General features: G+C 52.6%; 1 protein-coding gene and 1 long non-coding RNA gene across 7 annotated transcripts in view; one reads left to right on the top strand and one right to left on the bottom strand.

Annotated features, from left to right (window-relative positions):
• LOC128141546 (opioid-binding protein/cell adhesion molecule homolog) overlaps positions 1-24,829 on the bottom strand; it is a 312,385-nt gene that overhangs the window by 94,081 nt on the left and 193,475 nt on the right. For 3 of the 5 annotated variants that reach the window (XM_052786398.1, XM_052786400.1, XM_052786401.1), the window contains one exon: positions 23,328-23,412. In XM_052786398.1, the coding sequence (XP_052642358.1) occupies positions 23,328-23,412 (85 nt within the window). Of the gene's footprint in view, positions 1-23,327; positions 23,565-23,842; positions 24,225-24,829 lie in introns of those variants that run through there. The other 2 variants (XM_052786399.1, XM_052786397.1) reach the window with 2 other exon arrangements.
• LOC128141547 (uncharacterized) lies at positions 18,567-19,478 on the top strand. Of its 2 annotated transcripts, none has more exons than XR_008235092.1 (2): positions 18,567-18,674; positions 19,295-19,478. It is a non-coding gene; the product is annotated as an uncharacterized LOC128141547 (long non-coding RNA). The 2 variants fall into 2 exon arrangements; XR_008235093.1 differs by having other exon boundaries at positions 18,573-18,674; positions 19,226-19,478.

Below are 24,829 nucleotides of genomic sequence, written 5' to 3' on the forward strand. Positions count from 1 at the left end.
TACACAGGTGTGAGAAAGGGAGACAGCAGGGAGAATAAAACCTGATAACACTTCACTCGGGCAGCGGCAACGAAGGCAGGTGCTTTTCTTTCCCCAGCTGCACAGAGCTGAGAAGAGCAGAAGGGAATTGCCGAGCAGCCGAGCCGGCTCAGATCCCGACCAGGATCTCACCCTGTAATGTGAGAAAGCCTCCAGCAGCGAGTCAGCTCTGTTCTTCCACCAGACAGGTATTACGCTCGCATCAGCTCATCACTTGATTTTCAAAACTTGGGTGCGCGAAGCCTGGCTTCTGCCGACAGCCTATGATGAGGCCGATTGTAAGCAGCCAGATTCATTCCTGCCAGCCAAAGGTGTATTTTTTTTTTTCCAGAGAAACTGAAAGCAAGAGACGGTCAGAGCACCTAAGAGACATGTTTGTTTGCTGTCAGAAACGTGGAAAAAAGACCATCTGCTAAAAAAGGCGCTGTCTGATAAGCTGAGGGCAAAACCTGCCCCCTTGAGCTCAGCCTAAGCAAAACTGGAGCAGCGCAGCACACAGGGGAGTGATCCCAAACAACACGAAAATGAGAGGAATGATTATTATTAACTCCAAGACCAGGAATTACAACTTTGTGTCTTATCTGGGAACCACCTATGTGTGCTCACACATACACACATGCGCGTATTTGTAGGAACCACCTCCAGCTCTCACGCCCCCTCCCAGGACACGTGCACCTTGTTTCCATACCGCATGCTGCACCCTTAATTCTTCCGCATCAAAGACCTGCTCAGAAGCCAGCAGCTCCCGTTGCGATTTCGAACCCCTCAAGCTCTGGAGCTGCTCTGAACAGCATATGCTGAAAAGGTGTTTCATAAACAAAACTGGAAGGATACTGATCCACTGATAAATCCAGGTGGCGTTTTTTCCCCCCCTTGCTTGCTGCTGGTGAGGATTTACTGAAAGCTTGCCACGGAGCTCTTACACACCTTCTCCAGCATTTTATTCTGTCTGACCTCCTGCCATTTCATCTCATGGAGCCTGTCTACAGGGGGACCTCTCCAGTGACCTGCTAACAGGGAGTCTGGGGGCTTATTTTGCTGGTCACATCCCACGGGGAGATCCTTGGGATGCCCTGGGAAGGGGAACAGCGATGACAGCTCAACACTGGGACCCCGTGGGGCTTTTCAGACATCCCCGGGGGATAGTGCTGCTGCTGAGCATTGCCCCACTCCCCACGCTCACAGGAAAATATTCTCCAGCTTTGCCGTGAGGACAGCAGGGGAGAGACGATGCTCATGGGTGAGGTGACAGCAAGCGGGATTTATCACCCGACACGTTGGGAAGAAAAGCTGGTCCAAACTCAGCTGAGCACAGGGGTTTTGCCTCTGTCTGGGCTTGCGAGGGACATGACCTTTCTGAAAACTCTGGTTATTTATTTTGATAATCCTTTTGTTGGGATAAACGCTTTGCTCTCGCTATGGCCCCAGGGTCATCGGAGTTAATGAGGAGAGGAGAAAGGCCAAGTGAATGGGATTTGTCCTTTGCAACTGAATGCATTAGTGGAGGAGAGGTGAAATGAGGGGGCTGGACTCTTTCTCCTCTGCTTTTTACTTGAAAAAAGCCAGCAACAGCAACACACAGCTGCAAAACAAGTCTCTCTTTCTATCTCTTCCTTACTCCTTTCTCTAATTCCCATTACTCTCCTCATTGCTCTCCTTCAGTCTTCCCTAGCTAACAACATCACCTCCATACTCCAACCCGTTATTCACAACCCACGGCCTGATGGGAAGAGGAGAGGAGGCTCATGTCCCCGCACTAGATCCTCACGCAAAACACCCCCAAGGTAGCACTGTCCTACCCCGTCCAAGGACCCGCACCCTTTTACAGACCCTAACACTGAGGCTCACAACTGCCCTTTGAGCAGAGCAAAGGGGTGGAGGGGAATCCGCCTACACCTCCCTGCTCAGATGCAGCCATTTTGGTGCAGAGATCTGCAAGAAGAATATTAAGCTTGGTCTGAATGCAGCAGCCTCGCTCAAGATTTATGAAGGATGAAGGAAGGAAGATTCTGAGGCAAAGCATCATCTCAAAAATAACTGCCGAGTCCTAGCGGGTATAAAAGATCTGTCCATAAACCAGTTTGTCATCACCAGTCAATAAAAACGCAAGCGACAGGAGGAGAAGGCGACAGCCGGTGTCCCTTGCCCTCCACGTCGCACCCAAGTGATCCCAGCCGGACCATCCGCACACACAGGTGTGCAAAGGCGAGCGCGTTTTCAGCCTTGCTCTGAATATGCTTGCCCTGCCCCAAAGTCTCAAGGTGAGCATAGCTACACTCATTTCAATGCGTGGAGCAGCGGTCTAGGAGCTACACGGCAGACCGATGCCCAGGCAGGACCAGGGCATTTAGGAGAGAAGGATGGAGTCACATCCACAAAAACCAGCTAGGGCATGGCATCAGCACCGAACCAACATGCTGGTACCTACCAGATGTCCAGGAAGACCTTGTTTTTGCCTGCCATCTAATGCTAACGCTTCAGCCGCCTTCTAAGACATAGAAGAGAGGAGGATCTGATGCCGCATTGGGTGAACCACCCGCCCGACCTCCCGGGGCAAAGCCTCCCAGCTGTAGGCAGCAGACAGACAGAGCTGCCCAAGGCATGGTAAGAGCGTCTTTGATGAGGTGCACCAAGCTGAAGGCAGTTGGAAAGCAGATCAGTACGTTGCTGTCATTAAGTCTGTCTTTAAAGGAGGTTGGTGGCTTTTCTTTCTTTTCTGTGGTTTCTTTTTAAGGCTGCCTGATACAAAGGAAAATACCCCAGTTGGTAAAAGATGAAGGAAACTTCTGTCATCACCTTTCCTATCACAGGCAGCCCAGACACTCCTAGCAACTTCTACCTGCCAGCCCCGGGAAACCTTCACATTTGATTTCCCCATATCTTACCTTCAAGGAGGGGACATCCCTGGGAGAGCGGGGAGGCGACGCCAGTTCAGCCGCCACGGGCTGACAGCAGCAGAGAGGGACCCACCAAAGCTGGAAAGGATCTGTCAGAGTTGTCCAGGCTCTCATCCAGCTGGGGCAGGCCTGTTTCTTTGCTGCATTCTCCTGTGCTCTATCAAGTCAAGTTTTAAATAGCTCAGAGGATGGAGTGGACTGTGTAGACTTCAAGATCTCTCCAACAGGAGGATTTCTTCCCCTGCAAAATCATTTATTCCCTAACGGTACATCTCATCTCAGCTTTTGCCCACTTCAGCCTCTCCTCACCTTCCAACCCAATGGACCACATTCCTCTACCTCCATCCTCCTGTAGCACCCTTCGGCAAACACCTTTACCCATCGAGGCATGGCGACCACCTCTGGCACTACCAAGCCAGCCTGAGCCAGGAGACCCAAGAAGGCAGGAGCAGCAGCGACGTGGGGAGACGAAACCCCTTCTTCCCAATCCCCAGCCATAAGGCAAATTATTTGGGTACCTTCTCCGCTATAACCTGCCTACAAAGGGGAACACGCCGAGACATTACTCAGGTTGATTTAGAGCCACCAAGAAACGCATCTGACCAAGCACACCAGCTGCACGCTTACTTGCTTGCTTGTTCTCCCTCTTGCATCTTTTTTTTTTTTCCCTTAACCTTATGCCTGAAAAAAGCCTCGCCAACCCTTCTCATTACTAATCATTCATATCAACCTCCCAGGAAGCACTCTGGGGCCACTTGACTATTAACAGGGCACTAAATGCAAGGCGGAGGAGGATGTATTAATATCTAATAAGAGTGACAGATGATGTGAACCGCTCAGGCACTCCAACTCAGGTACTCATGTCAGGTACTGGAGCTAATTTAAAATAATAATAATAACAACAATAATAACAACAGCAGCAGCAGCTGCCTTCATTTTCCAAGTCAATTGATTCCTCAGCAGGAATGCCATCTTGACAGATTTATTTTGATCGAATTGTCTAATTGAATACAGTTCTTGTTTCCCTTCACTTTGTGACCTTTCACGCCTGTGAAATAAATGCAATTTGGAGAATTATTCCTCAGCAGCAAATTCAGCTCCTCCAGGGCTGGGGTGGCTGCTTTGTCGCTCCAACTTGCCAACAAAACACTATCAAAAGAGGCCTCTGCAAAGGAGGCACCCAGTCCTGGGTGCTGTGCCGGTATTTCTTTTCCACTTCCACATTAAAAAATGTTAAATAAAGAAAACAAATACGGGAGGTTTGCAAGAAGCACAACCAAATGTACTTGCTGTTTGGGCAGATTTTATCTTCTGCCTATTCAGGTCCTCGGTGTTTGCTGCACTGAGGCTTCGTTCAGTTTAATGAAAGAAGTTTTGCTCCCGCTTCTGTGATGCTACTGGAATTAGATGTACCATCCCCTTCCCTTCATCCAGCAGAGACACGGGCTTCAACCACCACCAGCCCTTCATCCAGCTTCACCTCCTCCCCAAGCCCTCCCAAGCGCATGCCAGGCTCCTGCCCGGGATGCTCTGGTGTGCCAGACACGAGGCAATGCTTCCCATAAATTTCACAAGAACAAGTATCAAAGATTAAAAATAACTAAGCCGTGTCCCTCGCAGACAAACGTGCTGTCTGTGCGCCAAGAGAGGTCCTGGTGAGAAGAGTTGCAGCTGAATCTTTTATAATAATATCAATCAATATTAAAAATGTATGGCCTGCTCAATTTTTAAAGCATCTTAAATTAATCTTTAAACACAACTATTTTGCTTAAACCAAAGGCTTTTGGTAGCCTGAGAACAGTATTTCCGTCTGTTCCCCCGGGTTCATGCCAGGTATATAGAAGAGGTCTAATAAGTAAGTAAATAATATACATCCAGCACAATTCCCTGGAACCATAAAAGGGGGGGGAAAGCAGAATTTACTATTAAATTCGTTATTGACTTAGCAGCAAAAACGTCTTTGTCTGCGCACTATGATAGGCCCTATCAATAATATTAAAATAGCTAAATCTACTGGGTTTAGGCTGGATAACGAATACGGCTGCTACCCCTGAAGATTAGGGCAGTACAGAAGAGAGGGATGGGGGTAAAGTGAAGCTACGGGGCCGTAGCAAAGTTGGACTGAACCCATCCGATCCTCTCCAACACACGCCCCTACCTAAACCAACATAGCAAAATTTGGGCGATACCCGCACGCTCCATGGGCTGCCCCATGGCCGGCAGCATCACGAGAGCTTCCCGGGCGTGGGAAACGCCACTCAGCCAAGCAGCAAGCTTCCTGGTGACAGTGTCTCTAATATATTCAGGGGAATGTGGCATTTCTGACGGCAAGACTTCTGCCTCACTTGCCATTTAATGTTAAGAGGCTTGTACAGTCAGCAGCGTTTAAAGAGTAATGACTGTTTTCATGGTAAATGCTCTGTTAAATAACCCAGGATTATTGTGTTGTGTTACTGCATATATAAAATGGCATTTCAAAAAATAATAATTGTTTTAGAGCTAATTGATGTTTTTAACTGGCTCCGTGCGTGGAATGTTTATTTGTTGGAGGGATGGGCTGCTGTCAGGAAGACAGCAATAAAGGCAAGGAGGCTTCCACCTGGCAAATTCACTTGCAGGGTCTGCCTGGTTTTCATCTGGTTCAGGTGCTACACCTAGCCAAGCAAGGGAGAAAGTTCAAGCCATCTGCTCTAAAATGCAAAAGGGAGGGAGCCAGGCCAGGGCAAAATCCCATTGCAGGTGCTGGCAGGCACCTCTGCACCCCAAACCTGAGTGTCCACTCCCCGCTGCCCAGCACAGGAGCATCCCTTGGCCACACGCAGTCAACGAGACACCAGAGAGTCATTGTGCCAGCAGCGCTCCCATCTCCGCCCTCGACATCTGCTCTGCAAAATTTCCTCCTCTCAACCCTCCAGCTGTGGTCCGTTATCCACGCGGTGGCACTTCAGAGCCACCGAAAACTCCCCGGGGGATGACACGTCCCCCTCCCCTGTCCCCAAGTGTTATTTCTGCAGACAGCAAAGGAGAACCGCCCTAGCACCAGCGGGCTGATGAATCACAGGTGAGCAATCCTGCTGCAGGAGGTTAACCATGATCATTCCAGAAGGGACTTGGACGGCTCAGCCCTTCCCCTCACCCACTTCCCGCAAGGCCACCGTTCCTCGCCATGTCCCTGGGGACGCAGCCTCGAGGCCAGGCGGAGCCACCACCATCACCTCTGGGAACCTCCTGTCCATCGCGCGGTTAATTTGGCATCTATCAGCATCCCGCCGTGGCCCTCCCCCACCAAGCTCTGCGCAGAGGGAGCTCGAGCACAAAAATTTAGTGACTGCAAGGCTGCTGAGAGCCCAAACTCCCTGTTTACACTCCTTGCAGTCTGCAGGCATTTCAGTCTGCCATCAAAGAGCGGGGAAGTACTCTTGGCTTTCAAACCTGGAGCCTTTGAGCTCCTCTGACAGTAACAGCCTCGCTGACCCTTGTCTGGAGGCTTGCGGGGCACTCAAGCAGTCAGAAGCACTGGCGGAGTCCTGAAGCTTTGCAGAGGCAGTGACTTTTGGGATGTGAAGTTAATCACACAAGCGAGCGTCTCAGAGTTGCCGGAAGGGAGAGCGGGGCCATCAGAGATGGCAGTTAAAAGTCTCAACCGTCTCCTAAGATCTCCGTGTCCAGACACGAGCCCGGTGCCAGCGTGCTCAAATCACAGGGCGAGAGCAGGGGGCTGTTACGCAGCTCCCAGGGGGGACCCACCGGGTCACTGGGTCTCATCCCTCGCAGTCAGGCAGCCGATTAATCCAAAAGTGTCCGCAGCATCTCTCCTCCATGTACCAGCGCACCACAAACCACCTCGCAACGGCTTATAACAAACCGGAGACCCGTAGTGCAGAGGCCAAAAGCCACCAGCTCTGAATCATCACAAGAAAGGAGAGGAGATGAAAGCTATCGCCATGCCCTGGACCCTCCCAGCAGCAGGGAACAGGTAAAAGGAAAACGTTTAAGTGAAGCGTGCGATGAGGTTTGCAGATGGGCAGGGAGGAAAGCTCCCCGCTCCTCCAGCACGGGAAGAACGGCATGAAATAATTGGACTATGAAATCTAAGGCAAGACTGCCAGGCCAGGAGAGTTCAAGACCACAAGCCTGCTGGTTTGACGTTGCTCCTCACCCTTAAAAGTCTTTGCCAAGACAACTGCCTCAACGTCATCACTTGGGGTGGACCCTGCGGTCTGTCCCAGCCCTGGCAGCTTCAGAGCTGGCCAGACTCACCCTTTGCTGCCCTACAAGAAGAGTTGCCACCTTCTGCTGCAGCCTTTCCCAGGCCCAAAGACAAGTTTGACTCGACAGCCTAGGAGACTGCACCCCGCTTGAGGATTTACGGAGAGGTGACAAGAGTAGTCTCCTTTCTTAGCATCACCCCAAGCATCGTACATATCCCGTGATGTTACAGCAGCTGCACAGCCCACAAGATGATGGCTAAATCCAGCTCTGTGCGCTCTAACAGTACGAGCAATATCGCTGGCTGCACACACAGACTCTATAAAACAAGATACAGAAGTGAGATCCTGAGGGCAAAACCTTCTCACCCTCATTTTCTCCGAACTCCGTCCTCTGCAAAAGCCAGAGACAACCTGTCCCCAGCTCCTCTCAAGGACAGGGCAACTCTCCAGTTCACTCTTTTCCTCTTCAGAAGGAGCCTTTTCCAGGTCGTGAGGCTCTGTCTCAAACTTCTCCCCTCCTTGGAGGCAACTGGACCCCAGGAGGACACTGCCCTAATGGGTTACATCTCATTACTGCAACCACAATGTCAAACTCTGTCTCTCTATCCCTTCAGCATCTGTCTCCACGGTATCTAAGTGCCTCAAATGACTACAAAAGTCCCTTTGTGTGTTTTCCCAACCCTTGGCTGTACAAGTACCATTTAATCAAGCTCAGTAATGAAGCCAGAAACTAGCCAGAGCAGGCTGCGCAGCCACAGGCAGGATCAGCGCAGCCTTTGAACGAGAGGTGAGAGCCGATCCTGCTACCCACAGGTGACAAAGGGGACAGGAGCAGCAACGGGGCCGGGTACCTCTGCGATGTTCCGAACGGCCCGAGCAGCCTCAAAGCTCCAAATAGCTCATGGGCACTTCAGCTATAACATAAGTACATGTGGTAAATCCCAAAGCTGTCCCCTACACATTAATGCCGTGGGGTATTTATTTCTCCAAGGTTCCCAGGCTCTAGTTTGACCCTCAGTACAAGCAGCACGCTCCACCTCAGGACCCCAAAAACACATTTAGGGCACAAAGTCCGCACTTTTGAGTGTACCCTTGCCTGGCACCGCACGCCCAAACGCTGCTGTCAGCTCCCAAGCTCCCTTCTGAACGTGACGCCTGCTCTCCAGGCTTGGGTTTCTCCCTCTCTCCAGCATCTCCCCTGCATGGATGCTGTTAGCACATGCTTTAATTAGCACCTTCCCTCCAGTCTGGCCAGCTTCTCTTGCTTACAGCATTTTTTAAGATGACTACCACATTTTGTAAATCACACGTCAGGAGAGAGATCTCCTTCACACGCCATCCCTGCCAGGGGTCCTGCTCTCCCCGGGGCATCCCTTGGATGCTTCAAGGGGAGTCGCACACCCACCAGCACAGCCTGATGGAAGGCGTTTGGGACACACAGCTTTCCTAAAATCGACTCTTTTGGTCAGAGCTCTCGCCACGACTGGTGTCATACCGCCAGCTCCCACCCGCAGCATTAAACCAGTCACGGCTCTTCCCTCTCCCCTCAAATCTACAAGTCCTGGCAATGTGATTATATGAAGATCTCACCTTGTAAAGAGCTAACATGCACAGGCATAGCTGTAGGAGCACCATTAAAAGTTTGCAACCACGATCTGAGACCATCTTAGAAAAACCACAAAGCAAATAACAGGCACCTCAAATCCAAAACTTAAGTAAACCAATCAAAAGACATGACCTTTGCTCACCACCTCATGGTCCGGGGCTTGACCCTCCTCTTTTGAGTGGTTAACCATTACTATTACTAGTAGGGAATTACTATTTCCCACTAATCACGAGGAAGGTGAAACATGGTTGCAGCCAAGCCACTGCTTGCAGCCCATGTTGCACTGGTGCAAATGACTGCAAATGACCTTTATTTCTTGGAAAAGCATGCTCAGGAGCCTCCTGCAGAGACCCGAGACATAAAAATCACTGTAAGCTATTCTGGACAGGGACTACCTCTTTGCTATACGCTTGCACAGTGCCTGTCCCTGCCTCTAGGCCCTACTATAGTATAAATAATGATAATCCCTCACTCAGCAATACAATGAAATGCTTGCTTGGTACTAAAAATTATTTAAAATTCATACCTACATTGGGAAATTATTCAGTAAACTCTAATTACTTATCAAAAGCAACGACGATATTTTTAAGGAGAGGGAGTGCCCATAAATACAGAGCCATAAATAAACTGCTACTCAGTAGCACGAATTAATTTGTATTTAATTGCTAGAAATTGCTATCAATTACTAAGCATTCCTTGCAGAATAGACAAATTCTTTTAAGAACAATTTCAATTGCTAATTGGGAATCTTTTTTTTTTGCCCCCTTCTTTCTCATCCCAGCTCCTGCAGAGTGCAGGAGACATCCATCCCAGCTGGCGGGGCTCTGCACTTTGCAGGACCTGGGCTTCTGGGGGGGGCAGAGAAAGACCCATGAGGAGCCAAGGAGCTGCTCAGGCTTCAAGAGGTTTCACCACCTTTAGCAAAACCCTGAAGGCAGTAGGTGGCGAGAAACCTCCCTTGACATAGCAAGGATAGCGATTCCTTGCAAAGGATTGAAAGGAGGGAGCTAGGAGCTGGAAGTTACATATCCATCGTGCACGGAGGGAGAGAAACACCTCCCAGGGACCATTCATCTCCCCTGCACGCTACAGCAAAGCCATTCCAAATCCTGCAGGGAGCCTCCCCGTGTTGTATTGCTCCTATCCGGAGTGCTGACCCTGCCCTCCGTCAGAGGCAGAGGAGGCTGAAGCGATGCTCCTGCATATGCCGGTGCGGCAGGAGGAGAGCCATGCAACACGCCTGGCTGCCGCTTCCCCGCGCCTCCATGCCAAACAGCCCCGGTATCACTTCTGACTCATTTTCTGGTGTTTTCTGCTTTGCTGGTGGCATAACATCCTATCTGCACAGTTAATTACATCCACGCTGAGTGTGAAGGACAGGCTGATTCTCGCAAAGAGCCGGAGGCCGTGCAATCCTTCCCGCTGCTCTCGCAAAACAGCTTCCACGTTTGCTGGCAAACGGCAGCAAGGCGCTTCGCCGCGGGAGACAGCAGCACCCCGCCGCCCCGAGGGAGCTCTTCCACGCGCCGTCGGGCTTCGGGGCTGCTCTCACCCCCACATCCCTCCAATCTTCACCCGGCAGCCCAGTCAGACTGATGGCCACAAACATCTCCCCGATCCTCATTGCCCCTCAAAATGCAGAAGAAACGTTTGCCCATGACGGCTGGGAAGACCTCTGCTTGCACAGAAAGCACCAGGAGCAGAAAGCACCCTGCTCCCCGCCAAAGCCCGTCCTTCTAGGTTGAGGCACAAGGATAGCCATGGGCGAGAGGGGATCAGAAGCAGGGGAGCGTGCTGGGAAGAACTGCTTGTGTCTACAGCTTCAGTAAAGAGAGACCTGGGGTCTCCGGGACTGTCAATCCAACATCGGGGCATCACTCCATCACCGGTCCCCCCAGGACCGGGCTGACAGTCACAGGGAGGCATGAGCCAGCCATGACAAGCAAAGCAAATGACACGCACATCTCCTGCTTACAGTAACAGCCCTTCTGTGTCTAATCCATCATATTTGATGCAGATCTCTTACCCTGAAGTGTTGTCAATGAGGATTTAATTTAGTGCTAATTAGACAAATATTGCACGTTAAACACCCATTGATTATTAAGAGACAGTAAGCACGGTTTAGCTCTGCAGTGTGCATGGACACGCTGTATTATATCTGGGATGAGGCTGGCAAATGTCTTGCTGTTTCTAATCATCAGATAGTAATTAACGTCCAATAACTTGTAACTTGGTTTATCATTATAGATTTAGGGAGGCAGTAATAGTACTGTATGCTAATTAAATATCAATTGATTATTTAAGGCATATAAAGATTTAGCAGCTAGGTAATAGATATACACAGTTGTTAAACTTTAATAACCATCACACAGCATTCTCCTGTACTATTAAGTTAGTGTTTAATGAAAGAGAGTGTTGCTCCTGAAGGTAAATTTGGGATGGGATTTTCAAAAGTGCTCGGCAGCACGCAAGTCCCTACCCAAGGATCAGAGTCCTCCAACTGTGGGGAATAGGAACAAAAGTCAGGAAATTTGGAGCCCCTGCTTTTTAATGAGGCAATCAAAGTCCCAAGGTAAGGGAGGTGCCCGGGGTCATAGCGAGAGGCAGCGGCAGAGCCCAAAGCGCTCCCAAACTTCCCATCTGACATTTTGCATCTCAGCTTCTCTCTCACTCCATGCAAACCCCTCAGAAACAGAGACAAATTGCCAATTCCCTGCCAGAGGAAAGCTTTCAAACCCAAGCCCGGCACCTGCTGGCATCCCACCAGCCGGCAGGGCAGCCTCATCCGAAAACCTCATCGGAAAAGACACGCGCAAGAAGCTGAAGTCTGGAGTGATCTCCCTCAAAATAATAACCAGAAAGGAATCGATAGCTGTCAAGCGGCATTGCAAGAAGCCCATCAAGTCCTGCCACCCCCTCGCCCACGGTGCCCCCTCCCCATAGCTGCCTCTCCTCCCCAGGGTGTTCCTGTGCTCCTCGGATGGAGTCTGACCCCATGCCCGGCGCCAGTGAATTGGGAGGGTTGGGAAGACGGGGCTCCTTCCCACGTGGGAGGAAAAGAAAGATGAGAGACAGAAGCCCCGTGTCTGAAAGGGAAAAGATAAATGGCTTCTGAAGGGAAATAACCTGCTGGACTCAGTGGGTTTGGCGGCACCCCGCTAAGTGCAGCATCAGTCTTGAAAACCAGCTGCAAGCTCAGCAATCACAGGACAAAGCACGGGTTTCGGAGAGCGAGGCCGAGCAGATGTCAGAGCTCCTTCCCAGAGGGAGCCTGCGGCCAGGACCATGCGGTCTCAGCCACCCTCAACAGCTCCTGCCTTGGGGCGGTGGGCTAGGAGAGGGGATGGCGAAGGGATTCAGCTGGGAGCCGGCATCACAGACCCGGCGTAATCCCCGCTCCAGTTCCAAATGCAAGCAGCCAGCCAGAAAGCTGGCGAAGGTGAAAAGCACCGCGTGCCCTCACAGCTCACCAGCTCGTGCACAGCGCAGGATGTGGCCACCGGGGAGAGCCAGCACCTTTTAGTAAAGGGAGCTGCTTCCCTCAGGTGGGCTGGCCCCACCACTGATTTACCGGGGGATAAAAGCGAAATCAAGGAAAACACGCCAAGTGCACCTCTGAGAGTCTGCAGCCTCAGTTACAGAGTCTGGGCAGGCCCCAGCCATCTCTTAAAACCTTCTCTTGGTCATAACGGGTCTGCATGGTGACCAAGGGAGGGGTGGGTGCATTCTGTCGGGGGGCTGGCTGGCTCTGCAGCAGATGCTGGAGCACGACATCCTTCGCAGGAAGGGGAGGAGGAGTACTGCCACTTGGGACCACTGTACGAAAGGCGGCAGAAGGCAGCAGGATGAGGCCAGCAGCCACCCTGCAACGGGCTGGCAATCCCCGTTGCCTGGAAGGAAAACCAACCCAACCTTACAGACCGGCGAACACGCTCCACCCTGGACCTTCTCACACGGAGCACCGCTGGATGGACTATACGACGAGACAGCAGCAACTGCGCATTGCTACTTCAGAAACCTTCAAAGTCCTCGATGGCATCCCAAAACGCCAGTCCTGCAGCACACCGATGCTATGAACAGACACACTCACACACCAGGAATCCTGCGCAAGGAGATTTAAAACACGAAGACGGTCCCCCAAGCCCTTTGTGCAATCGAGCAGGACATTATCAGCCAGCTGCAGCCTGAAACTACTGCAAAGGTAGCTTCTCCTATCAGTTGGGCAAAGAGTTCCTACTGGGCTGGGTCTCAAAAGCAGGGAAGCACCTTACAGCGGCCAGCCTGTTTCCTTACAGCCTGCTCCAGGCGGTGGTTGTCACCTTAGGCTTCCCATCAGCTCACAGGGCAGTAGCTACAGCCTTGCCTGGGTCACCATCTCAGGCATCTCCTGCTTGCCCCCCACCCACGGGGCTTGTTACGCTGTCGTACAAAGGATATTAGATTCGTCTGACACATTTTCTCCTTGGCAAATCTCTGCTGGCTGTGGCACAGCTTCTTATCCTTTCCTAGCTGATCACAAAAATTTTCCTTCATTGTTTGCTCCAGAGCTTTCTCAGGATGGAAGGTGAGCGATCTCCTAGGACAGTTTCTCCTCCCTTTTCCACACCAGGCACTATATTTGCCCTTCCCCAGCGGTCTGGAGCATCCCCCTGACCTCTCGGATGAGCAGCAGCGGTCCTGACGTCGCTCCAGCCAGTTCCCCGCAGAGCCAAGCAGGAACAGCATCAGCCCAGGCAATTTATACGGGAACCCCAGCAAGAGAGTAGAGCAGACCAGGGGAGGAGCAGTGAGCAAGAGAAACCCCTCTTAAATAGTTTTGCAGCGGGGTTTACCCGTGCTGCAGCAGGCAACAAAGAGAAACATCAAGAGCAATGAGACAAGGCAGGGAAGGCGTCGCAGCAGATAAAGGATTCTTCAGGTATGAGACAAAACCAGCTTTGGAAACCTCGCAGAAGTGAGTTTAAAGTCTCTAGAGGATATCAATTGAGAGTCTGTCACTTGGTGTCAGGATAACTTTCCGGACAGCTCTCGGAGCTTGTTAAGCTCTCATTTGGGCTGCATTTGAGCTCTGGTGGCAGTGCTGTCTGCTAGCACGAGCGCTGACACGAGAGATGAAAAAGACCTGCCGAGTGCACGCAGCTTCTCCGTTATCCCTCCAACATCCCCCACCGTGACCTGCAACACCCCCGGCAGCGACCGGCGCGGGCAGCTCCGCTGGTGTTGCTCCAGGACATGCTCCCTCAGGGAGGGGATATCTCTAAGCAGGGGCAACACACTGAAACTGGGCTCCTCCGGCCCCAAAACAGGGGCTGTGGTGTCCAGGAGGAGATTGCGGGTGCAGGATGGGAAATGTGGGACGAGGTGCAATGGCCTGTGTAATGCAGGCAGTCAAACCAGACAGTCGTAAGGGTGTCTCGGCATCGCGATCTATGGCTCCGGGAAGAAACTAGCCGCTTCCCCCACAGCAATCATTTCATCAAAAGCCCTGCAAGACTCCCGCTGTTCCCGCTAGCCCTCGATCCCTAACTTTAATTAAGTCCAAACAGCTTTCTCACAAGAACAACGGAGGAGAGGGTGACTCAGACTGCGATGGGACCAGCCGGCATAATTATCATACAGTTAAGAATATTAATTAAAAACAGCCCTCCCCCCAGTTAAAAAAAAAAAAGCCAAACTAATCAATTCCACTTAAAGGAATATATGGGGACAAGGAGGAAGAGCAGGGAGGGTGACGGAGAGAGAGATGAGATGGGATGCGACGTGAATGCTAACAGCTTCCCACCGTAGCCGCTGCCGCAGTAAGCCCCAGGCCTGGCTGCTTCCAACAGTTACTTAGAGTCCCCTTGGAAATGGGCTCAATCTTTTCTTCTACCTGCTGCTGCATCAGAGCAACTCCTGTGATCACACAAAGGACTTTAAATCTCGGCTTTAACTGCCTTGATTGAATTAAATGCAACAACACGGTAAAGCAGCCTCTTCATTTAAGGTATAAGCATGGAGGCTTTCTCTTCTGCTAACGGCACTCTCCCTCTTTCTGAAATGATGAGTTCCTCGTGGGTTATGCTCTTTAAGAAAGAAAGAAAAAAGTCATCTGATAAACTGGGTTATAAAACCGGTGGTGGTAATAAATGGAGAGCAAGGATCCTGATGCAAAGCCAGCAGAGAAGGCAGAAACCGCTGTAGGATGCAATATCTGAACCGTGATTAATACGTGACCGTGGGTGACGGTGGAGGGAGCAGCGCAGGAACCCGCAACGCAGGGGACACAGAGAGCAGCGCTGTGCCCAAGAGGTGACCTCACCCAGGCAGCAGAGCGGAGGGTATCGGTGAAGGATGACGAGTGGCTGGCTCCCAAGTGTCAAAGCTGAGGGAGGAGAGGCAGCTGGTAGCAGGACACCCTCTCGACTGCAGTCACCACGTGGGACAGACCGTGGGCTGCGGACCGAGGAGCAGAAGGGGACGAAGCCAAGCACCGACGTGACGTGATGGGTACAGCCTTGAGGTGACTGCCTGTCCTCCGACAAGACTACTGTCCTCTGACCGAGAGCTGAAGGGAGAAGGCATCTCATGTGCCTGCGTTCATGCTAGGGAAGGGAAAGAGTTGGGGAAAACTCAGCCTGCAGAGACACTGCAGAAAAGGACTGAGAGTGGAGGAAAAAGTTATGAGAGACGTTCTCTGCCAGGGCACAACTCTGGTGCTCCCAACTCCTACCCGCAGCCATAAATACCTGAAAAACTCTGGGCCACGTCACTCCAAACGAGATCAGCAAGGACCAACACAACCACAGACTCATCACGGAGGGTGAAGAGCTTAGCTTCCATCTCTCCTTCCAAAAAAAATCCACGTTTGTCCTCCTTTCATGGGACTTGCTTGCTTCTCTGCAAAACGGGGACAATAGCAGCACGCTCCCAAGGCTCTTACAAGCTGCAACGCAGAGCGGGATGTGTTACGAGAAGGTGCCCTGGGAGCATAAACCATTTCTTTTTATCAGCCTCCATTATTATCACATTAATGTCGTCTCTGCTCGCAGGATGAATGCTCAGGTGCCCAGGAAGCACTCCTGGCTCTTTCCTGCCCCTCCGCGGGAGCAGGGCACCCTGCCGGCAAATGCCCACGAGAATTACGGCCGGGTTCCCGGGCGCAGACACGGCTATCGGTTCCTTTTTATGAGCCTTCATTGTTATTACCACCTATTTCTTTTTACATTCCTGCCAAAATACCAAACATTAATCTCCCTCGCTCCCTGCAGGCAAAACATGGGTAATTGGATTTATATGGGTTAGAAATTTGTTAGATTTTTATATATATATATATATATATATATATACACACACGCAGAGAAAATATAAACAAATAGGAGGCAGCAGGGGGGACACACTGCCCGGTTGTGACTGGTCCTGGGACCTGGGTACCAGCTGGCTCAAGCCAAAGCCCCCCACATCTCAGCTCCCTGCAGCCGGCACATCCCCGTGGTCCAGTCAGCCGTGCTGACTGCTAGGTGATTTAGGAACTCATCCCACAGTGCTGAACTTCACGCGATGGGAGTTACCAGTCGTGGCTGCTTCTTTGGTTCACCCCTTCCAACGCTTTGTTTTTCCCTTTACTCATTCCCTTCTTGCCCCTGCCACTTTCTTTTTCCCCTCCCAACTTTTCCCCTCTCTTCTTCCACTTTCTCCATCCTAGCCTCCCATTCCTCCTCTCTCCAGCTCCAGCCAGGAGGTGACACCACACACAAGCCTTGGCACACCAAGAGAAGAAAAAGCAAGATGCTCTGTGAGACGGCTCCTCGGGTTTCCCTGCTCTGAACCCCACCTGCACGGGAGATGGCACAAAGCACCTTATCAGCGCCAGCACAATTTACTGATCCGATCCTCTGCCACAATAGTTGTTGTTCTCATTATCTTCTCCATCCACGGAAAAGCAGACTTTAAGACTCATTTTTATCCTGAGGAACAAGTCCCTCAAGTGAGTATAGTCATGGAAACAACTCATTTTAAGCAAATCTTGGGAAATATTCATAGGAAAACAGAAGCACAATATGTGAGCATTTTGCACTAAAGATCCGACCTTGAAGGCTTCTGTCTGTCAGGGAAGACAAGACCTATGCATCAAATCAAACCTGAAGTAAGCACCCCATTACAGACTAAGAACTGTTAGCAGGGGCTGGGGTGGGGAATTATTTTTCTCATTTAAAAAAAAGAAAAAAAAAAAACCACCACGAAGAACTAAAACCAGAACATCCTAACCCTCAAAGACTGCTCGCAAGGACGGAAGAAGAAGTGATAGTCACCGAATCAGATATTCCTTATGAACTGTCTGCTCAGCTGCAGTATCTAAAGATTATCACTTAAAACAATATGTCCAGCTGTTGTAAAAAGCATCCGTGGTTTAGGGCTGAGAAACGCAAGGAGGAGGCAAACTGTGAGAGCAGTCAAGGGAACAGAGAAACTCTTCGGAAACCGGGAATGTGAAAGACAGCCACTGTGCCCCGGTTTCATTTTGCAGCGTTAACACCTAATCCTTCTCTAGAAACAAAGACCTGAGCTCCTGGAGCAGCGTGCGTGATCCAGGAGAAGGACAGCTATTACCGCTTGCAATCCCAGGGAGTTTATTATGCTCGCAAAAAGATCTCGTGTACCCTATAGCGAAAGGATTGCTAACAGTTCAGCGTCATCCCCTGGAGCTGAATATCACCGCTTGTAACTATTTCTGGTTAGTAGAGCTCAAAAACTTAGCGGGGGGGGTCGCTTTTTGCCAGGCAAAAGGACATTCCCAGGGCTTGCATCCTGGCCCTTAGAGAGGTGACACCGAGTGACTCCTCCTCCCGCTGCAGAGCCGGACCAGCTCGCTGCACTCTCAAAACCAGGCTTTTCTGAAGCAAAACCCCAGTGCTCTGGTTGCGATCTCTGCATCAGCAGGGCTCTAGCTCTCTGCTGCTCGAGTCCGGTCCCACGCTCACGGCAAAGCCTCTCTTGCCGTACCCGGCACCAGCTCGGCAGGAGAGGCGTTGGCACAAGCAGCAGTGAAAGCCTCAGCGGCTGAGGGTCAACTCCCCAAAGCCGGCCCCGAAATCTCCCCCTCGCACAGCAGGACCGTGCTCCTGAGCGGGGACAACCAACCTCTCCCCGTGCAACCCAAGCAGGCACCCCACGCAAACCAGCAAGCCCTACCCTGGCCCGAGACGGAGACCGACATTCATCCAGCAGCAAGGACGCCAGGACTTCAAACTCCCTCCAGCATCTCCTCCCATGATGCTAGCAAGGATAACGGCATGGCGGGGGGGCTGCGAGGCTGCTCCAGCCCCACCGAGGTGGGAAAGGGGCACGACCGGGGAGGCTGGGTACCAGCTGCACGGTCTCAGCATCTGCATTTCGGCAGCAGCGTTCGCCTTCGTGGAACGGGCTGGGGTGGAGGGAGCCCTCCTGCAACCCCCCGACCTTTGGCCAACCACCCTTCCAACGGCTGCAATATTACAGTGAAATTAGCGGGCACTGTAATTATAACTATCAGGAGCAGATAAGACAAGTTAAATACCAGCTACCTAGGGAGAAATTATTATGCCAGCCAGGAGGATCCAAATGCCAGAATCCATGGCTGTAATTTCACTGAGTTGCCAATTACAGCTCTGCCACGCAGCGAGCTCTACCTTGGAAACGGCAGGTATATATTTAGCTGCTCCAGAAAACTTTTGGGGTAGGAGGGGGAGGGAGGGGGCAGCAATGGAGCAAGTCCTCGCTAATCTGCTCTTCGCTAATCCCCACGCTTTTAGCATTTGCACACAAAAAGCGGCAACTCTCTTCCCACTTCTCAGCAAGGATTTAAGAGCAGAGACGTGGCTGCATTAACGCTTTTTTTCGCTGCCGGGTACTGCGGTTGCACGTTGCATGGCGGCAGGTGAGTGTCACAACCCCCATTAATAGGTAGGTAAACCGAGGGCTGGTGGTTTGACTGAGACAGAGGCAAAAAAATCTGATTTCCCGACTTCCCAGACCTATGCCCAGAGATCGTGGTCCTGCCGCCTGCTCCTGCTGGTTTTATTTTACTGAGGCCTCATCGTGTGCTGGGAAATAGACTGCGGTAGATTATTATACCCCCAAAAAAAAAAAAAAAAAAAAAAGAAAAGCAGCATTGTCAGAAATAATTAAAACTATAATTGCAAAAATAAATGGAAGAACGGCATCTCGTGATGTTTTATTCTGGGTTTTTATTTTTAATTGGAATTGTTCTCATACTTGCTAATTGGCAAAATACAGCCAGTCACAGTGTCTTGGATGCGAATGAACAAAGCTACCCCGGTTTTTTGGTCTCCTTCGTGGACAAGCAATGGGGGAGGCCACAGAAGCGAATATAAAGGTGGAGGGGGATTTGACTTGAAAATCTGCCTTTAGATAGAGGGAAAAAGCATCTCTGTATTATTTACTTTAGAGAAAAGCCTAGTTATACATGCCTAACATCTTTTGTACAACCTTAGCACCACCGATGAACACTCATTTCTTCTAATCATCGCTGACAAGCAACTGCTGTTGGCTCCATTTTACAGATGGGGAAATTGAGGCAGAGAGCAACAGAGGAGCCTCCTCAAGTCCTGGTGTCCCTGGGGCAACAGCCAAGCAGAAAACCCAGCACACCCTGTCTCCCAGCTGCTCCTTCCAACCACTGAAACGCACTCTCTTTGCTTTAATAAAAAAAAGCCGGTATTTCTTAAATACTGATAAAACTATAAAGCCTTGAAATTTTGAGCAGCTGTTGTTTTATGTCTTTATGAACTGTACTGATGCCTGTTATAAAAGGTCGGTTTGCTGGCAGCACAAGCAATACGATCCTGTTTACTATACATCCCCGTTTTAACACCTCTTGAATATTTGTCACAGCAGCGGCATTACCTGCGGTTCAGCTGCTGCCTGCATTGCCTTTGCGCTCTGGCTCAAACTCCAGCAGCCCTCTGCGACGGTGCAGATGCTTCCACCGCTGCGATGCAGTTGGGATGAAACGCAACCCAAGGTTTCTAGCCAGGGTCAGCCCCTTGGGATTGCTAACCGTGCTGGGGACCTGCCAGTGATACCCCCGTAGCAACCTAGGGGACGGATGCCCATGCCCCGCGGCTCGCAGGGCACGCATCCAAGAAGCATCGTGCGTAGAAAGCCGAGACTCGGTGGCACTCTTCCCAAAAGCAGAGATTTAATCCTTGTTTCCACATCAAATCCCAGCTGGGAAATTAAAAAGTGACCTTCTTCAACCTCCCTGTCCATTACCAGTGTGCTCCTTGTTACGTTTCACGTCCCAAACTGGCGCGTAACACGGGTTACTCCTGCCATCTAAACATCTGCCCCGCTTCACAGCAGAAGGTCTTGTATTTCAGAGTCAGGTAAGAGGCAGCTTGATTTTCTTTTGAATAGCACACAGAGAATTTGCAAACTGCCTTGAGTTCCCCAGAGAGGAAAGGTGCATGACTATTACGGGAATTGTTTGTTCTTACAATAAAAAGTCGTGAATTATCAACAATCGCTGCTTAAAACAGGGGAATCATTTGCTGCTGATCTAAGATGACCTAGAAGTTGCCTGTAGATGGAGCCTTAGTTTCTGCAAGGATTATGCTGAGCCTCCCTCCAAAAAAGGGTGGAGAGCTGGAAATGGAAGCACCCAAAATGCAATACAGGAAAACCACAACCAGCCTGAAAAGCCTCCAGGTTTCCTCCACTGCTAGCGTGCGGTTCTGCTCTCTCTCATCTCTTCCCTTCTGCAATGCAATGTGTGGTTAAAGAGCTGATCTTGGAAAGCAAAGAGCTTCCATCAGCCCTGCCGAAGCCAGGGAGACTCACGGGCTCAGCCCGTCTCATGACCAGGCACGCAGCACCGTATGAAGCGGGATGGGAGAGGACCCCATCCCTCCAAACCTAGCAGGATTGCAGCTAATTCTGCAAGTGCAACAAGCTGGAATTACAGGTTTCTCAGTTTTTCAAGGCCCAACTCCTCGGTTTGAGCCCCAAGAAAAATGCCATTTTGCAGGGAGGTCAGCAGAGGACACCTCATCTGCTCCTACTACGGGCGCACAGACTATTTGCTGGGAGAAAACCTCATCAGGGGTCCCAGGCTAGACATTAACCAAAGCATCGCCCACACGGAAAGACTGTCCAGGGCAGTTTCCCCTTCCTGGCTCTCCTGAGGGTATTGCAGCCTGCAAATAAATACCAGCCACATCCTCAAGAAGCTCCACCTTTGGGCTGCTGTGGGCAACCCACAGTTGATGCTACCCGTTTGGGCTGCTGCGGGCAACCCACAGTTGATGCTACCCCTTTGGGCTGCTGCGTGCAATGCCTTGCCCGCCTCCAGACCCAAGGCAAGACAGAAAGCTGCTCACTACTCAGAGGCTGCAGAGGGGCGGCAGCAGCAGGGAAATAGGGGTGGGAGAGAAGAGGGGGGCCGTTGGGAAACAGCAATGCAAGGAGAGATGGGGCAGACTGAGGGCAAATGGGAGCTGGAGGCCAGAAACCCAACTTCGGCAGCGAAAAGCTAAAGCTGAAAAGAAAAAAGGAGAGGGTGAGAGCATAGAAAAGATGCACCAGAGAGCCTGGGCAGGAGCAGACGCTGAGGGGGTAAATGGGTAGAGAGCAAGTCCTTTTGGGGCAAAGGGTTCCTCTAAGTGCCAGCACCCGGAGTCCCACCAGGGGATGCAGAGTTTCTTACATGAAGGCTAAAACACCCCACCGCTCCTGGGCTGGCTGCTTCACAAACATCCCCTCTCGCAAACAGCACAGAAAAGAGGCCAGAAGCTTAAAAAAAAGGAGATCCAAGTCAGCCCTCTGCTGGCAGCAGCCTCGGCCAGTACCAGAGCTGTGGGGGCTCCCCGGGGAAAGGGCTCAGCCCCCCCTACAGCTCACCCACAGCAAGCACCCACCCTGCTCTGACCTCCACGAGCCTTGCCTCGGAGAGCCCCAAACCACACGCTTCACCAGGGAGACAAATTCAGAAGGTGAGGAAAAGAGCACCAAGGCCAAAGGCATCTCGCTGGGGGATTGTCGTCTTTTCTTTAAACTGCCTTGCTCACTCCAGCTCAGGTTAATCATTGTTGCGGTTCAGTTACGAAGAGCACACGGAAACGTGCCCTCTGCTCTCCCACTGCACCACAGACCCCAGTTACATGGGGTGACGACAAGTGCATCCCAGCAGGTCCCCTGGCTGGGACCGAGGAATAGGGATGCGCCTGGCACAGGCAACACCCCAAAGTCTGGCAGGAGCTGTGCCGGGAGGCAGGCAGACAAGCAACCAACACCTCTCCCGGCAGCACAGCCCTCGAGCCGGAGCCCGTTTCCCACCACCACGGTCACACACCGAACATTTCCCCTCTACAAAGACCACCCCAGCCACGGAAAGCCTGCCTGACCCCCCGTGCCTCCGCCGCCCAGGCAAGCGGAAGACCCTCTGCTCAAACCGGCACAAGCTCCTCATCCCCGCGACGGCTCGGCCGCTAACGGAGAGTGTGACACGCTCGGCTCCCTTGTGCCATCCCTGTGCCTGGCTTTGGGAGGAGGAGCTGCTCTCTGCTGCAGCCCTGTTACTCCGGGTCTGAGCGAGGGAGCAGCCAGCCTCGCGTGGGGGGCACACGCTGCTCGTTATTGCAGAGAAAGCAGCAGACTAACTCCTCCAGACTCGCTCGCTCCAGGCTCACGCCCCACTGTCCCCCGTGCTTCTTCCCCAAGTCCCAGGGTTGCTCGCCTAGCCAGATTAACTGACTCAGGTCCTCCCTGGGCTGCCTGAAGCGCGAACAGCACGACCCAAAGCCCTGGATGCGAGCTGACTCCCCACCGCCCTCCAAAAAAGGCTGGGCTGCTATCTGCTCATCTGGCCACACTGCTGCGATGTCTACTGAGAGCTGCCATCCTACCCAGGTAATGCACCATGTACACCTGTAACTCATTCAGGGAACGAAAAGGGATGCTCTGCCGTATTGTGCAGCATAGAAGCGGCCCATCTGCATTTAACCTGCCTGCATTTCTCCTACAGCAAACAGCGTAAGGTAAAGCATCCATCAGAATTCATAAGATGCACCCCTGGAGTAAAAGATTGATTTGATATTAACAGATTCGTGCAGAGACTATAAAGTGATCAAGGCGAAACACTGACACCTCGGAGGCATCGCAGCCCTGGAAACCCGCTGGCGATGCAGGCTGGCATCGGTGCAGGCAGTGCGGACCCCCCCACCCCTCCCACACAGACACACACGCACGGAGACAACTTTGGGAGCGTGAGGCAGCGCTAACTCGCTGTCTGCCACCTAAGCCCCTTTGTCAGCTCCTCGTCTGGCACCCGCAGCCCCCCGCCAGCACCGACGGGAGGTTGCCAGCCTCACACCGCAGCCCGCTCTCCGCCACGCAGCACCGGCACATCAGTCCCCCAAAAAACCGCTCTGCCAGCGCATCCCCTGCCACGCCGGGAACGAGCCCCGGGGATGCGTGCAAAGTCTCCAGCCGGTCCCAGGACCCTCTGGCAGCCCCGCACGGCGCACAGCATCCCACTGAGAGCCGCAGCCAGGACCCCCCCAGTCCCCCCCAAGGCAGAAATCCAGCTGCTCCTACCTGAGCGTGGCACTCTCCCCTTGCCGCACAGTCACGTTGTCCATAGCTTTGGGGAAGGTGGCATCTCCGCTGCGCACGGGCACTCCTGCGGGCACAAGGAAGAGCAGCCTGAGACAGAGGACGACTAGGCACCTCCAGGGCAGGGCTAAGCACCCACCGACCCCCATCCTGGGCAGCAGGGACTTTTCCGACACCCGACAAGGCCACCAGGAGCGAAAAGGAAGGGGGGGGGGGGGAGAGGAGGGATGGGGTGCGTGTGTGGGGGGGCGGGGGGGAGCAAAACCACCGGGGCGAGAGATGCGGAGCTCCACGGAGATCAGGAGAGCCCCCGGCAAGGCAGCCTGCGAGCGCTGAGCCTGCCGAGCGGCATCCGGAGGGAGTCCCCAGTATCCTTGGGTGAGGGAGGAGGACGGGAGGGCCGGGGAGGGGGGGGGGGGGGAGGAGGAGGAAGAGGAGGAGAGAAGGTGCAGAGCAAGAGATGAAGGTCACAGATGTGTGTCTGCTCGAGACGCTACTTTAAGATTCAGTTGGGCACACGCTGCGGAGATCTGGCATCAAAAGTTTATAACCCAAGGAGGAAACGTAAGTGTCTCTGGCAGGAAAGGGAGGGCGGCCATAAAAACAGGCTGGGGGAGCAAAACGGGCTTGGAGTTGGGTTCTTTGCCGGCTGTTGCTCTTTCGTTTAAATAATAGAGGAAGAAGGAAAACGAAGACGGGGAAGAAAAAAAAAAAAAAACCAAAACCCCAAAAGCTCCCCAAAATGCCGATTCTGTCGCAAGATCGAAACTTCCCCACGGAGCTGCAGGCGACGTCCCCGCCGCCCAGGACGCGAGGCAGAACCAGCGATGCTCCTCGGCTCCGCAAACTGAGATCTGGGGAGCGGCTGCTTCCCCCCCTTCTCCTCGCCCCAATCCCACCCCCCCACACCCCCCCGCCCCACCACCGGGGGCTCGGGGTGGGAGGTTGCTCTCCCAGCTGCCGCTCAACCAAAAAACGGGGAGCGGGGGAACGGGCGAGGAGGAGGAGGAGGAGGAGGAGGAGGAAGAGGCGGCGGCGGCAGCAGCATCCCAGCCCCGCCGGCGCGGCTGGCCGGCAGCATCCCCGGGCGGCGCGCAGGCTGACTTCCCGGGGTTGTCATGGCAGCGGCTCCATCACTGACCGGCACTTTGGCTTCCACGCACACCCGCACCCACCCCGCACCCGCACCCGGGCGGGCGGGGAGCGGAGCCGAGCCCAGCGCCTTTCACACGCCAGACTTTAACCCCTGCCGCACCGCGCTCCCACTAGCCAAGGGGGGGGGACGGCAAGCAACCCCCCCCCCCGCTTTAACCATCTCAACCCCGGCTGCAGAGAGGACTGTTCTGCACGCAGCATCACGCTCGTACAGCCCCCGACGAGCAGCAGGGTGCTGGCTCCCTTGCCCACGCCAACCCTGCTTCGCTGCATCTTTCTCTGCATCCACCTGTTGATGCGTCTCCCACCCCACTGCGTGCAGGGCTGGG

This window comes from Harpia harpyja, chromosome 4 (genome assembly GCF_026419915.1).
Source record: "Harpia harpyja isolate bHarHar1 chromosome 4, bHarHar1 primary haplotype, whole genome shotgun sequence".
NCBI lineage: Eukaryota > Metazoa > Chordata > Aves > Accipitriformes > Accipitridae > Harpia > Harpia harpyja.